The sequence below is a fragment of the Nuphar pumila genome, chromosome 1 (assembly GCF_984573655.1).
Source record: "Nuphar pumila chromosome 1, dmNupPumi1.hap1.1, whole genome shotgun sequence".
Lineage (NCBI taxonomy): Eukaryota > Viridiplantae > Streptophyta > Magnoliopsida > Nymphaeales > Nymphaeaceae > Nuphar > Nuphar pumila.
The window spans coordinates 24744355-24760503 of record NC_143249.1 but is presented as its reverse complement, the minus strand read 5'-3'; the positions used below and the strand labels follow the sequence as shown (position 1 = coordinate 24760503).

The following is a 16149-nucleotide window of genomic DNA, read 5'->3' as shown; positions in this document are numbered from 1 at the left end:
CACATTCACTTTATGAATGTGATTGTAATTTATTTTATTTTTCTTTTTCTTTTATTTTTTATTTCTTTTTTCTCAAATACCAAAAGGTACCTTGGGGGGCCCACTCAAATAGACGTTGGGCCCCTTCCAACGGTCACATTTGTGACCGTTGGAGGGGCTCCAACGTCTATGAGTGGAGCCCCTCCAAGGCTCCTTTTTGTTGTTATAAATAGGGGCTCTCCCCTTTGTATTTCTTACTTCTTGAGGGAGCTTATGCTCCATTGTAATGGGGTTTTTACCCCTTCTCCATTATTCTTCAATGATATGCAACTTATGACTTTATGTCATATTTTTCCCTTTTTATGGGTTTTATGTGTTAGCACATTATGTGCTTATGTTGTTTCCCTTTAATGGGTATATTTGCACTTCACGTGCATAGATATGGGTTCATTATTGAACCCAATGTATTTCAAGTCACTTTCTAACATTGAGTTGATTCGTAGTGCAATCGCTAGATTTGCTACGAATTTTTTGACAGTGGGGAATGCATATCTACAAACAAAAAGAAAAAAAGTCGAGAAATTATAATTCAGAAGTGAATTTTGGAATTCAAGCGTGAAGTTGTTGAGAATCACTATACCTTTGGTGAAGGTACTTAGACGGGTTGGCAGTGAAGACAGACCAGCTATGGTTATCTCTATGAGGCCATGGATAAGGCAAAAGAAGTCATCAGAGATAAATTGAATAAGAAAAAAATTTTACATCCCTATATAGAACACCATTGATCATACGTGGACTGGACAACTTTATCAACATCTTTATGTTGCACCATATTATTTAAATCATGCATTTAGATATTCTCCTACATTTAAAATGGACAGGGAAGTCAACAAGGGACTCTTCAATTGCATTATAAGGTTGTACTATAATTATGGCATTCAAGATCAAGTTTATTAGAAAATGAAAATTTATGATAATGCGTTCATGTAATTTATTTTGTCTATTTTAATTTTAATTTCATATTGTTTAGTTATATTGTTTTGTATGTGTAATTTGTATTTGTTAGTCTTATTGATTTATCATTTTTTTATTTTTTTTCAAACATGTGGTGGACCGGGTTTGAAAGTGATGTTCCAAACTTGAGAGCTTTTGTCATTCGCATTCTTAACCAAATGTATAATGCAATGTGAGAAAATTAGAGTCTTTGAGCAAATACATACAAAATGAAGAAATAGATTAGAGCACAAAAAGCTCAATGACCTCGTCTAAATTCGCTACAACTTACGGTTGAGGCAAAGGTATATATAAATTTATAAGGTTTATTTGTTATTTTCATGTGTTTATTTAAAGTTTTTATATCATACAAAATCCAACTAATTTAATTTTTTCATGTCATTTTTTTAGGGAACTAGAAAAGTTATCATCAAGGAAGCACAAAGAGCAATTTGATCTCATTAGTTTGAAATTTTTTGATGTATTGGATGCATGAGTTCAAGAAGAAGCTGACATTCTAAATAAAAAGGACATTTAGTGGATAAACATGGAAGGAGCTCAGGACGTAGATAATGAAGAGCCCTTGTACATTGGAGATGATGTGAATGTCGAAGGAGGAGGAGAAGAAGATAATGATGATGATTGATGGTATATTTTTTAAAACTTGGTTATTGTTTGATAACTTATTTTTTAAAAACTAAGTTATGATGTCTTATGCATCTCATAGAGACATAAATGTTTCATAAGTGGTTTTATTGTTGTATTTTGTGCAATTCATCATTGTTTCATGTGTTATGATGTTTTTTAAAATTTTCGCTAATTTTTTCTGATTTTTAATAGAAAATAAATTTTTAGAAAAAAATTATTAAAAATTTATAATTTTTACGATACGATACGATTTGTATTTTATTTTGGACCCGACCAATATGAGTAACGATACCATACTTACAACTTTGGAATAACGTCTAGATCTGGCACTTTATGAAGACAGGAAAATGTTTAAGCTACCAATATTGACAACAAATATAACCAACTGCCAAAAGTTCATGAAAATGTAAAGTAATGAAGAGAAAATCAACAAGAACAAAATGAAGACAAGTTTCTATGTCATCCAAAGATGAAAGACTCATATCTGAGATCCTTGTTCATTTTCTCTATAAGCACCACATATAGAAATTTAAAATTTAAAGGATATTCGAAGGCGGCTTTACAGGCTTTTCCTGGTCGCAAAAATATGACATTCAAAAATTTGAACGTGAAGATTAACAAACATAATATTCAATATTCACAAACACATATAGCATAAATATGCTAAAAAAGTATAGAAAGGCCTCACCATTTTTTAACTTTTAAGACATTAAGAACCTGATCCTGATTTTTGTACCCATATTTGCTTCTGCAGAACAAACAAAAACATGAACCAGAATAACATTAAAGGCCAAAATGAAGCCATGTTTGGGAATCAGAGTCACAAAGCAAAACAAGATAGAAGACAACATAAATTGGGAATTCTTCCCATACCTCATGTGCACCATATCCAGGAGAACCTCTCTTTAAAGGCTTCCCATCAAGTGTACCAGGCAAATTTTCAACTTCTTTTGACCCTAGTATTGGGCCACGGCGACTGGATCTATGAGAGCCTAACAAAATGTCAAAACTTCGTACTCAATATGCACTGAAAAAGCATATACCTTTCTTGACAGCATGCAGTAAAACCAAACAGGTAAAACAACACAATGATTCCAGATAGTTGAAGAGTTATACCATTCTCTACAGACACACCACTACCGCGTCCAGCCCCTTGGGCCTTAGCTTCTCCGCTACGGCTAGTGCCTGCAGCATCAACTTTAGTGTCACCTTGATTTAGTGAAAGATCAGGAGATGATGAAGTACCACATCCTAAACGAACATTCTGAATTCCTGCATCCTGACTTCGAGGTTTGCCTCTTGTGAAAGGTTGGTTAGCAACAATGCTATCGACAGCCTCCAACCCATCATCTCCATGTTTACCAGTAGCAATGTGTTTGGAAATATGCATGCCATCTATAATTTCAGTTGACGACCGGCTTGGCAAACCAGATGAAGTAAGAGAATCATCAGTTGTCTGCAATTCATCAGAACGACGAAGAGGAGCCCACACACCTCTATCAGGTCTCTCCTTGTTTCTTGTTCTTCTATCAGGTTTGTTGATAGCAGGGCTAATCCCATGTGAATCACTGACAACAGTCTTCTCATCCAAAGACCTTTTAGTATCAGACTCTAACACAGAAGCACATGATGCATTGCCAGAAAGATGATCCTTTGAAACTGAACGAGTAGGCCGAGGTGGCCGTTTTTCCTTCTCCAGATGTGATGCCTGAAATTGCTGCTCAGCCTGGACAGATGCATGATGTGGTTGATTCTGATGAGCTTCCTTGTTTGAGAGTATGCTTTTGATGATCTTTCCACTAATCTCACGCCTGTGGTTCTGTTTGAAAGATGTTGAGCTAGCTGAATTCTTTACTGGAGATGTTACAGTCAACTGTGATACACCACTAGATCCCTGAGTGGAAAATAAGTTTGGTTATGGATATTGAAACTCATTGATAAGTTTCATGGAGAAACAAAAAAAAAAAGCAAAGTGCCATGTTTACATGAGAAACTTCTCTCTCTTTCCCCTTTAAAAGTAAAAGTTTCTTCTTTCCAGTTTCCACATGTCCAGATGCACCTGCATTTGTTATGTTGGAAAAGCACAAGACACAATTGCCATTCACAAAGTCATAAAAAGGGGCCCTCAAGTTTAAAACACATTAACATGTAGAGATCAAAATGACTTGTTAAAGTGAACCCCATGTAACATCAGATTTTTCCACCTGAAAGCCCATGAAATCTTAAAGATAACAACCAAAACAAAAGCAAGAAAATAATCCGGGCTGGACATGTTTTCATGGCTAGTTCATTCAATATTTTGTCTGCTACCGTACCATCAGGCATAAAAAAAATTGTCAAACAAAAACATTCATCACTCATCCTTTTTCAGATTGTGACTTAACAAATGTGGATCCAACCATGATACTTGAGAAAAAGATATTCTGAACATATGAAAAATGTCTAACGAATTTAGGACAAAGTAACAACAAAGAAAGCTATCCAGTGCAATGAATATCATGACAACCATGCAAATATGGTGGCAAATTTTGGTCAATTAGATCACCTAGATTAGAACATGGAGAATGTTGAATTATACAGAGGAAGAACAAGAGCCTATTGTGCACCCCTAACAATACTTGGGTTAGAATGCAAAACTGAAAACAGAAGTTTGATTATCATAAAAATAGATAAAAGAGCAGAGTCATAAGGTGTCCGACTCCTGCAGGCCAGTGACAGAACACTAGAGTGTCATCACAAAATGCTCTTTAGAATATTCAATATTAAATGAGCACGGTAAACTGTAAACAGCAACTTGTTAATAAATTTAAGAATCAAGAAAAAGAACATTTGATCAGGCAAAGATGAACCTAATCCAATAAAAAACAATGATTCAGTAACCCTCTCCAAAAAAGAGTATTTACGCCCATTTATTTTTCGGCGGCATGGCCGACCAACTTGAAAGGCATCAACAATAAGAGGAGAATGAGCACATAGCATGACTAGAAATCAAGGGACGTGACAATACTCATATAATCAGCTTCCATGCATACCACTTTCATCTTCCAACATATCTGATCCACCAGCAACTACTACAGGACCCAAGTTGTCCAAAGTCCGCTCATCCTTCCTTGCTACTACGATGTAACTTGACTTTTCCTTGCCACTTGAAGCCTTAGCACTGTCCCTCAAAACATACTGTGCACATGAAAAGAAGTATAGTAGCCCATATTTTATCATCTCAATATGTTGCTTATGTACAGATGAAAAACAACTTAATATGGATAAAATAGAATTTTGGAGGCAGCATGCCAATAAATTGAATATAATGAATGAAGTGGCAAATGATAGAATAAGATCAAAAGCAAAAGCATAATGAAATAAGACCGGGTGATCAAAAACATATTAGTCTATTTCTAGAAAAAGAAAACAGATTCCTCAAGTCCAGATAGAAGAGGGAAGTCATGGTTTGAAATACTATGAAGATACCACAGAGATATCAAATTGCAGTACATGGTCTTCTCCAGCTGCCAGTCTGATCAGGATCTTTGTCCACTAAGAAGAAACAAACCATTCAAGTACCACCACTACACCTACTAATGCAGAGGCCTTTTACAAAGATCTCTCAAATACTTTAGAAGTTTAACCATGTCAACCCAAGACTGCAAAAACAATTTCAACATGGATCACCTATCATGTAAGCAACATATTCGCTCATACAAATAATTTTTTTCTCATGGATTACAGATAGTCGTTCTTCACATACTCAGAAAGGATTAGACAACCTCCTATCTCTAACATGGATGCTCTTGCACATTAAGTTCTCAGAATACATCTAAAAAAATGGAAACCATAGGGCAGAGAGCATCTGATCCTGCAAAAGCCAAAATTGAAAGAAGCAAAGACATTAACTCCAAATCTCACATGAAACATTGAAACCACTGTTTGAGTGATCCACTGATGAGGATGCATCAAAAGGAAAGCTGTCCTCAGCAGCGATGTTTGTGAGGAGCTATGTCAACATATCACTCTTAGGAATGTTTTTACATGAAAACATTTTAGAATTTTTCTAGGAAATTTAATTTTCACAAGGAACTTCAGACAGGAATATAGCATAACTTTGGACAAAAGATTGCCAACACATGAATGTGAATCCAATGGCTCTGTAGGAAATTTTCCCATAAGTTATAAAACCACCAAGATTTAATAAAATGCACTATATAAGCAAACACTGAAAGAACCTTCTGCAGTTTCTTGATAAGCATCTTCATATAACAGATACATAATTATCCACAGTTATTAACTACAGGAAATTCTCCAACTTTCTCAATGACAAGGATTCATAAACAAAAAGAAAAAATCTAAATTCCCCTGCAAATTTATCATCATCATGAAGGATGCCAAAAGAGTTGCACTGCATGCAGCAAACACTCTAAGACTGTTAGAAGCACAATAGCATACCATGGGAGTTCTCCTCTTCTCGGGCCCTCTCTTATGAGAGACCGGTGTGGAAGTAGCAGCTGAAAGTCCCCCAGTTCGCCTGCTCAGTTTGCCGTTGGATGATGCCCTCTGTTACATTTACCATTCAATCCAAACATGAAAATATGCAGAAGTCATCCGGAAGTCATGATAATTGCAGAGTCATACGTTAGTCATGATAATTGCAACATCCAAATGTAATATCCTAAATCCTGAAATGTGAATTGGAAATAATAAAAAGTACCAAATAAAATCAAGAACTAGATACCACATAAATGCAATAGAGAAGACCGAACTATAAACTTTCATAACGAATAGATGAAGGAAACAAGCCCCAAAAATTGCTCAAAGAGAGACAAACTAAGAATCCATTGCCAATATATGTGAGAAGAACAAAATGAAATGAAAAGCAATACAACTTTAAGTTTCAGATGAGCTACATAAACACTGCATGATGAAACCCAATTGTAAAAATGGAAAAGAAACAATGACACAATTGACGTCGCACAAAGAGAGGAAAAGGTAGTGACTAGCTCCTAGCAAATGAGTCACATGGCTCCAGCCTTGTCTAGAGATTCAGGACAAGATTGCATTCTGACCAAGTTAAAAGAATTGAACAAGTCACAGAAAAATCCTAAGTTATACTCTCATAATGTCTTATTGTATTGGCTGCTCTTCTCTTATCAACAAAAATTTTTTCTGTTACCTTCGAAAAAAGAGGAAGAAAGGCATCTTCTGATGCATGAGAAACACCACACAATGAATGATATACATGTCCTAGTTTTATTTTCTTACTGAGCCTCTTAACAAGCTTATTAAGCTCTTAACAAAGCTCAAGTTCCTGGACCTGATGCAGTGAAGCACCCATAAGCTATTATATTACTACTATTGGTCAGTGCCCTGTATTCAAGTTGTTAAATTCCATGAAAACAATGAGCAAGCACAAGTTTATGCTTCTCAGAAATCAGTTTCAAAGTTAAACCAAAGAAAAATGACACCAACACTTCATCATTGACGCATTTTTCAATTCGTTCTTACTGACCACAGGTTCCAGTTCAGCACCTGCCCTGATATCTTGATTCAGATCTATTAGCATACACTCCATGAGCTGAAGGCTGAAGCATATAACTGACCCATGAGTCCATGACACTAGTAGACAAATTTTTATCCATATGCAGATCCTTGTTGATACACTTACCTATTTCCCTCTCTTTCCCTACCGAAGTTCTAACCTTTTACTTACATGTCTCTATTTCCACTATTCAGCCCCTCCCTTATAACCTTCCAATTGATGTGCAAGACTCTGCATGCTCATCCAATTAACCCTATATGTGATTCTTTCCTCTCCCTAAAGGCCAAAACAAATTCAACAACAACCATTCTTTATGTGCAGTACATTTATAGCTAAGGCAATTACAGGACTTAGAAAAAGCCACTCCAATCTGAAGTCCAATTTGACAAGTACAAAAAATTATTTTAACGTATCTTCCCACTATTTTTTTCTCACATTACCTCATTGATTGAATGTTGTTTGGAATCCCTTCATATGTTATGTATCCAAAAATCTACATCAGCTAACAAATAATAGTTAGCAACTAACCGATAGGTTTAAGCTCGTGTCTTAATTGCTTCCTCTTGAAAAAAAAGAAGAGATTAATTGCCAAGCAATGCCATTGATTAACAAACAAAGAAGAAATTACATGATTATATTTTTAGTTTTCTGATCTCAATAGAATAGAGCCTCAACTGCTAAAGCATCTTCAGACTTATAGGGTTATTCAAAAAGAATAACCTAATGCAATTTCTGCTGATCAAAAATATCTATCAACCATCTGCTAAGAAAATGGTGAATCAACAGATTATGGTTGTTTTCACTTTTAAGCAATCAAAAGAAACAGAGGCCATTTTGGAAATATTTATCCCAAGTAGTGATCAGAATCACTAAGGATCACCAAATTTTGACTATATTAATCAATACACAGCAAATGCTCTTTTAGTCAAAGCCAGTAAATGTATGTTGAAGCTAGGGGTGGCAAAACCTGACACGACCAACCAACCCACCTCTTAGGTGGGTTCGGGTTGGGCTTAAGCCAACCCATTTAATAAACGGGTCGACCCGCCTAACCCGTTTATTAAACGGGTCGGGTTCGGGTTGGGGGTATGCCAACCCGGCTGACCCGTTTAATAAACGGGTTAGGCGGGCGGGTCAACCCGCTAACCCGACCCGCCAACCCGTCCGCCAACCTGCCCACCAACCCGCCCGCCAACCCATTTTCCCGATCCAACCCATTTATTAAACGGGTTGGCGGGTCATGTCGGGTTACCCGTTTATTAAATGGGTCGGGTTAGTGTTTGCCACAGCCGACCCGTTTAATAAACGGGTCGGGTTCGGGTTGAGGTATGCTGACACGCCAACCCGACCCGATTGCCACCCCTAGTTGAAGCCCACTCTTTACCTTACTTATCTCAACTAAAAAGTCAACCTGTTTATTGCAACTACGAAGAAAACATGTACAGCAGGAAAAAAAAAATATGACACTAAGGGAAAAGTTTTCCTCACCTGAGACCCACTCTTAGAAGCCCTTTTCTGCCGAACAAACTCCATAAGAGGAGTAACAATGAGTGCCTCCTTTGCTCCACCTGCACAGACCGGACACATGATGTAATCAAGAAAAGGGAAGGACAATAAACCACCAACTTTTTAGCATGTTAAAAACTAACTAGCTCGTTCTGCTTCTCTTCTTTCCAATTGTATCTCTGCACTTGGAAGATTCTCAGCTGGCTTTGCAAGCATCTCCAAGAACTCCAAATATTCACTGTCTGGTAATTCATCAAGCAGCATATGATTACAACAGAAGAATTTTGATGCGCATGAATGAAAGACAACAATACAGACTTTGGATTGGCAGACGGAACACAAATAAACACCAAGAAATGACAAACAAATAGATTTTTATTTTTCTGAAAAGTCAATGACAAACAAGAAAGATAAATATCATACCCTTAAAAATGGTCCCCTCACGACCATCCTTCTTTGACCATGACTTTGGAACATGTTGTGAAGGTGCATACTCAACAATGGTCTTAAACTGAGCACCTGGAAAAGCACAATGTTTTACTGAATATCCACAACATACAGCATGCTTTAACCAGCAACAACCAGTTATACAAATAGAATAAATACAATGAACAAAATTAAAGAAAGAAAGTTTAAATTTCAAGGAATCACCTTTCTCATTGACAAAAACATGTCCATCAAAGAACTCAGCAAACTCGAGAACATCTTCAGGTCTTTTGAAATCGATATAAGCTCGAGCATACCGCATGTTCTTATGGCTACAAAATTTAGTAAAATAAAACATTTCACTTAGTGTTCTACTAAATCACTCGCATAAATTAGACCATGATGAAATGGTTTCTTTGAAATGTTTGTCTTTTTATAAACTGATTCCTCATTGCTACAATTTCTACCATAGTATTTCAATTTCACAAATTAATAATGAAATATGCTGGTGATATGATTAAGATTTCCACATAACCACCATAACAGAGAAAGGTGACGCTGGCAATCAGTACTTGGAAATAAAATCACAAATTCTACCATTACAATTTATCTAAAGCTACTCAGTAAAACGGCCCAATTTGTAACATGAAACCCATCAATCAATTCTGCAGAAACCGCAATGTGCTATGCAAAATCGAAGAGCGAGCTAATAATCACAATCTGGTTGACCATTTCTCATTTTGATTGGAGCACCAAAATGCAAAAAATTAAGAAACAGAAGGAACCCCAACAGAAAGCTCTGCCACTAGACTACCTCTCTTCCAAAACCAAACCAAACCAAAAAACAGAAAGAAAAAAAAACGTACTCCATGAATTGAAACACCACAAAACCATCAAAAATCAGGAATCTAAAGGCACCAAAAGTAAACGATGCTTCGCTTCCAAAAGTTCCCCGAATTGAAATCACCATTGATAAACCCTAACCCTCACTTCCCCATACCCCAAAAAAAAACCAAAATTACAATAAGAGAACAATCGCTTCGATGCTCATACCCACCAAAACCCTAATTCCGATCAAGCAGCCAAGATGTAAAGGAGCCAAAACAAACTCACCCAGAAATCGAAGAAATCTAGAAATAACGATCGGGAAAATTTATGATCACCAAGAAATCAACAACATGACGACGACGATGAAGACTTATACGATGAGGAAGGGGGAAGGGGGAAAAAACGGACCTGGTTTTGCCGGGGCGGAAGGCGGTCCATCTGTAGCGGCCAGCGAAGCGGGAGTCGAACTGCTCCATCAGGAGGGCCTGCGAGATCGATGGTGGCAAGTGCCTCAGCACCACCTTAGTGCGATCCAGAGGGTCCTTCATGTGCGCACCAAGAAATACTCAAACAAATTGGCGAAAGGGGAGGAGGTGTTGAACAATCGCAACGTGGGGATGCAAGTTTCCCGCGGAATTCACATCTTGGGGAATTACCGGGAGCGATGATTGGGCTGTGGGAATCGCAGGCGGGGACCGATTGGGAGGAGAGGGGAAGGGGGCGTTCGCAGGTGGTCAATCTAGGGTTCGATCCGTAGACATGAGGCCGACCCAAACGTACAGAAGGCCCTCTCAGACCAGTGGGTGAGCAGTAGGGGAGAGAGGTAAGAGACGATGCACCGTTACAGAGTGAGAGAGAGAGAGAACAAAATACCGGGGACGTAAATTGTATGCTTTTATCGTGTTCTTTTTCCTCTACTACCCGGAGACGCATGTACTCTCTCGTATTCTTTTTTCTCTACTCCCCGTAGACGCATGTACTCTCTCTCTCTCTCTGGATAACGGGTCAGATGTAACCCGATATCCTACCCGAATCCGACTAATCGGATTCGGTATTAATTTTTCATTGAAATCCGAATCCAAATTCGGTTAAAACCTGAGTCCGGCTAATATCCAAATTCGATTGTGTAAATATCAGGTTTTAAGCTAGTCAAATCCAGGTTCTATCTTTTTTCCACCCGAATCTGAATCCAATTAAGTCAGATTTGGTAATGCCTAGATCTGACCCGTTGACACCCCACCCCTCTCAAAAAAAAATTTGGCAACATTTTCCATCAGCAAAATACTGAGAAAATATTTTAAATATATAAAATAAATATTTGTAAGGCAATAAAAACAAATTCTATGCGATATCTAGCATTTTTAATAGTTGGCAAAAGACCACTTTTTATGTTTTCTTACATAATATTGATATATATATATATATGGGAAATTGGTTCCTCCTACCATCTATATGGTGTAGACAGCTCTGGTGTTTTATGTTCCAAATTTCTTTATGCATATCTGTCCCTGCAGATATGTTTAGCATGGTTTATTTGCTAATAATCGGGTGTTGGATTGTACTTTTTCAATAAAAATTATAATTTTATAAGCCTTGAAATTTATTAAATTCTAAGTCATCGATTTTTGAAGCCTTATAAAAACATGATCAAATATCTTAATTGATCCAAGAGTTGATTCCTACTAAACAAACCATGTAGATCACAATTGTAAGGTTAGATTCTAAAAAATGAATAGAGATAATGAACAAATTGAAATTTAAGAGAGAGAGAGAAAGAAGTAGTTCCTATACAGCCTTGTCTCAAAAAAAAATTTATGCATAAATGGACTTTTATAATCTCAAATTTTTCAAACTGTTAATTTTTAGTACACTATGAAATTCTATTTATGCAGCAAAAAATTTGATTTAACAGCCACTTTCTAAGTTTTCTTACCATGAATATTACATTTATTTGGTCAAATTTGTCAAAAAACTCTTTTAGAAATGATTTTGAATGTATGTATAAAAGGAGGCTCCCAAACTTTTTACATGGAGTTAGATTGATGCATAGGAGTTCCTAGTGTCATTGTACATGTGCTGAAATCGGACTTTTTAGATAGAGGAACTTGAAGTGCAGTCAGTAGTGGCCTTTCTACACGTATTCAGCCCAATTGGATGCCCTTGCTCTTTGAGATGGCCAATGTTAAAAGGATCATATGATAGAACCCTCTTGGGCTTCACATTTGTTCAACCCGAGTCAGGACCAGGTGCCATCACATTGCACACTTTCAACTGTGCCGCTGCACCTGATGTTCTCTGTCATTGGCTGACGGTCTGTAAGTTGTGGGGCTCAAAAGAAGATAGAGGGCAGCCAGGTGCAGAGGTACGCTCAAAGTGTGCCATGTGATGGCACACCTGATCTTGGCTCACTCACTTCTAAGGAAACTGGTCCTCGATCTACTATTGGTCTTGCTCACTTGATTCTGCTCTGCCCGAGGACAAATACAAACTGGTTGGCGTATCTCTTTGTACTTGTTTTCTGAGAAGAGGACTTGATAGAAAAAACAGGGACAACAAGACTTGGGAGTGAGAACAGGGACAACCAGACTTGGAAGTGAGAAACGAGTTTGATAAGTGGGAAGAATCCGAAAGACTCTATCCGTACCACTCCCGTTAAAATTGTAAAAAAAAAAAGGTGCTTTTGAGAGCAGCATCCTCACTGTCCACAACGCACACAAGGACCATGAGGTCGTGAAGATGTCAAATCATTTTCTTAAAGTCCTAAGATTTAAAAGGGTATGGAGATGGAGATGACATATAGGGGGTGAATGGAACTGAAATGTCTTCTATGGGTACGACTGAGAGTGAAGGATTGCTCCATCTCCAAACAAATTAGAGTCAACAGCTATAATAAACTTTAGTCTAGTGTTATGTGTGGAACCAGTGAATTAAATGATTAATCTAACTGAAAATGATTGTATTGTCCTTGCAAAATGTTTGACAAAAAATTTGCATAGCCAAAATCATCCAATCTTGACTTTTTTAAGATATTTTTGCTTTTCTCACATGTGAACCTATCGAGGCTTAGGCAATATATAGTTACTTTATAGAAAGTTCACAACCTTTCAATAAAAAGGAGATTACGAGCACATTCACAAAATACAGCACAATATTCACAAATATAGTATCACATTTACGAAGAAACATGTGAACTTCATTTAACTAAATATTGTTTGAGGAGGTCCGCAAATAAGTAAGGACAATTTGCATTATTTGCGAATGTCTTCGTGATGTTTGCAAGATGATTCATGAATATTATTTGTATATGCAAATCTTGTGCTTCATTGGTGGGCTTTTCAAAGATTCACACATTGGACATATGATTCACACATTTTCTCAAGACTTAAGTGTGAATTTCTTTATGTTTTTTTTAATCTATGTACTTGCATTAAATGTGATATTTTATTTTTTAAAAGCAATGGTTTGCATTTTAAGTTTTTTTTGCATAAACTAGGGGTTTTTTATAATTATTTTTCGACAAATTTTTCGGTGTTATTGCTTGTTTTATGACGTGGGTGGCACTTTATTGATGGCTTTTTAAACATCCAGGATATCAGCGGTGAGATATTCTGATAAGAACATATTTAACGACTGAAACTGTTATTTTTTTATTTTTTCACGAGTCATTTATTTTAACTGAACATTGGCATGAATCAATCATTTTATAAAATAATTTTACAATTTTCAAGTTATTTTTTCATGATCAATAACTTTTTTTAATTCATTTTCATGTGAGTTTTCATTTCTCGCTTTGTTTTTGTAATTTGGTATACCCTTATTTTCATATGGTTGTTTATCTTATGTGGGCATGAGCTTTATATTATAGAAAATTTGTATTTAGTGTATTGATCATTAAATTTGTTGTTTACGAGAAGTGTATTGATCATATTTTTTATCATTAAATTTATGAAATATAGTTGTATTGATTAGTGAGTGATAGATATGAACATCTTCATGCTTATAAGTCTATACGTTTTCACACAATCCTTTATAAAAAAAAAATTACATGAAAGTTGGCAAAAGGTTCTTGGTCTTATCTTGTTTTACATAATTGAAACCATAATGAACCAATCAATGCATTTATGTCTAGTATGAATTATTTTTTATTCTTGTTGTTTATAATCATCGTATGTGGTATATATTGCTATTAAGATTGATCTCTTATTTAGACAATTATATTATATCTAAAAATAAAAACAGGAAAAAGTATAAAAGTGAACATTTTGTCTTTATTTTAATGGATATCTATTATTTACTTCATCTACCTTGTGAGCTTTCATTTTCTTTGGGCACTTTCATCTTGCAAACATAATAGAAAAAATAAATTAATAAGACACCTTCTTGCATTGCAAATGATTGAGCATATACAATATTTGATGTTATTTTTAATGTAAACAGTTTCTGCCTACTTTTGTTAGTTGCTATAAAAATTAATTTTTCAATCATCAGTTTGTCTATTTTTTGTATGTAGTTTTTTATGTAGTTTTTTTTTATTTATTAATTATAAATAATGATTGAAGAGATTGTCATAGATACAACAATACATATACCAAAGCCTACTTATGGAACAAAGCAAATAGAGGAACAAAAAAATTACCCACTGGTTGATAATTTCTACTATAAAGTTTGGAGGAATCTTGATAGATGGGTAGAGAGAGAACCAACTTTATAGCTAAAAGTATGAGTGCTTAACATATTCAACAATTATTGCAACATGATTAATATGAGGCTGAAAAATCTATGTTCAAATAAGAAGCAACACATACCTTAAGTGGCAACAAAGGATAAAAGTTGAAAAGCTTGTGGCCAAAATCATGTCTCTCACTCTGAAAGCATCTAAGAAAGAAGATTATGTGTGCAGTTAGTGGTAAATAAGTTGAAGGAGTCCTTCACTAAGTCTAAGATTGTTGCTAACCTTAATGCTTAACTAGAAGAAGCATGAGACTTACCTACATGTAGTAGCAATGGTGAAATGCAGAGAGAGAATGTGGACATTGTGAGGGTGAGAAAGGTGGAAGAGGTACCTTAGTAAGGGGAGGATGCCATAACTAAGGTAGAGAAGATTTTGAAAAAGTTAAATAGTGAAGAATGATGTTGTTGGTCCTCAACCGAAGGAGAAGAAGTGTGAGGGTCCTTTTACAGAGAAAGCACATCAACAAAAAGAGAATATTGGGGTGGATAGTTCGCATAAAGATGCTCAGAAGTTTGAGGAGATGGACAATCAGTCCTTGGAGGAGCAAGTGAATGCTCCGAGAAAGCGGTCGCAACGGTCTAGTGCTTGATGATAGATACTTTCTTCATTAGCTATTAAGTGCAATATTTTATAAGATGTTTGCAATCATTTTCAATGTTATATTAAATCATTAATTAAATTATCATATATATGTGTTTTTGTTGATTATTGCAATTCAATCTTTAAAATGTTATACATGTGTGAATTAAGCATATACGTAAGTTCACTATTTTGAATAAATAATTTATTAATTGACTTGACATATATGTATGAAGCATGTTTTTAGGATAACTAGTCTAAGTATAAACATGCATTCATTAAATTGTTATATATGTGTGTGTGAAACATGTTTGTAAGATAAGTAATTTGATTCTTGCAATTCAATCTTTAAAATGTTATATATATGTGTATGTGCGTGAAGCATGTTTGCAAGATAACTAGTTTGAATGTTATTACAATTCATAAATTAATTTGGGTGTGAAATTGACTTTGAGTTTGAATTTCAAATGAATTTTACATTGTAATTTTTAAGAGTATTTTAATTATGAGTTTATATTTTCATGTGAAACTTTAATTTAAATATGCATTTTACTTTAAATTTTTAATTTTATTTTTAAAATTGAGTTTGAATTTCAAATTGAATATTTTCTTAGATTATAATTTTAATTATAAGTTTGGTTTTGAAATTTTACATTTGCTTTTAAAACTGAATTGTGACTTTAAATTTGAACGTGCATTTAACTTTTAAAATAAGTTTTTGAGTATAAACTTTGGTGGGTTTATATTTGATATCTTAATTTTAATTTTTATATTTGAAATCAAATGTTAAATTCTACTTAAAACTGGATTTTTAATTTGGACTTTTAACTCATTTGACTTTGAATTTGAAATTGAAATGAATTTTACATTATGGAATTTAAACTTCAAAACAAAGCTTACATTTAAAATTGAAATATGACTTTAAATT

At 35.3% G+C, this 16149-nt stretch overlaps 1 protein-coding gene across 2 annotated transcripts in view; it reads right to left on the bottom strand.

Moving 5' to 3' along the window:
- The window catches only part of LOC149848391 (regulator of nonsense transcripts UPF3-like), a 55638-nt gene extending 44886 nt beyond the window's left edge, over positions 1 to 10752 (bottom strand). For both annotated transcript variants that reach the window (XR_016429159.1, XM_089994172.1), the window contains exons 1-11: positions 10319 to 10752; positions 9308 to 9414; positions 9080 to 9175; positions 8800 to 8898; positions 8639 to 8718; positions 6061 to 6168; positions 4653 to 4797; positions 3606 to 3679; positions 2737 to 3514; positions 2494 to 2612; positions 2309 to 2368 (exon numbers count right to left, since the gene is read on the bottom strand). Coding sequence is in view for 1 of the 2 variants with exons in the window: in XM_089994172.1 (XP_089850298.1) it covers positions 2330 to 2368; positions 2494 to 2612; positions 2737 to 3514; positions 3606 to 3679; positions 4653 to 4797; positions 6061 to 6168; positions 8639 to 8718; positions 8800 to 8898; positions 9080 to 9175; positions 9308 to 9414; positions 10319 to 10458 (1785 nt within the window). In the remaining variant the exon portion in view is untranslated. The remainder of the gene's footprint in view (positions 1 to 2308; positions 2369 to 2493; positions 2613 to 2736; positions 3515 to 3605; positions 3680 to 4652; positions 4798 to 6060; positions 6169 to 8638; positions 8719 to 8799; positions 8899 to 9079; positions 9176 to 9307; positions 9415 to 10318) is intronic.
- Between the last annotated feature and the right edge of the window lie 5397 nt (positions 10753 to 16149).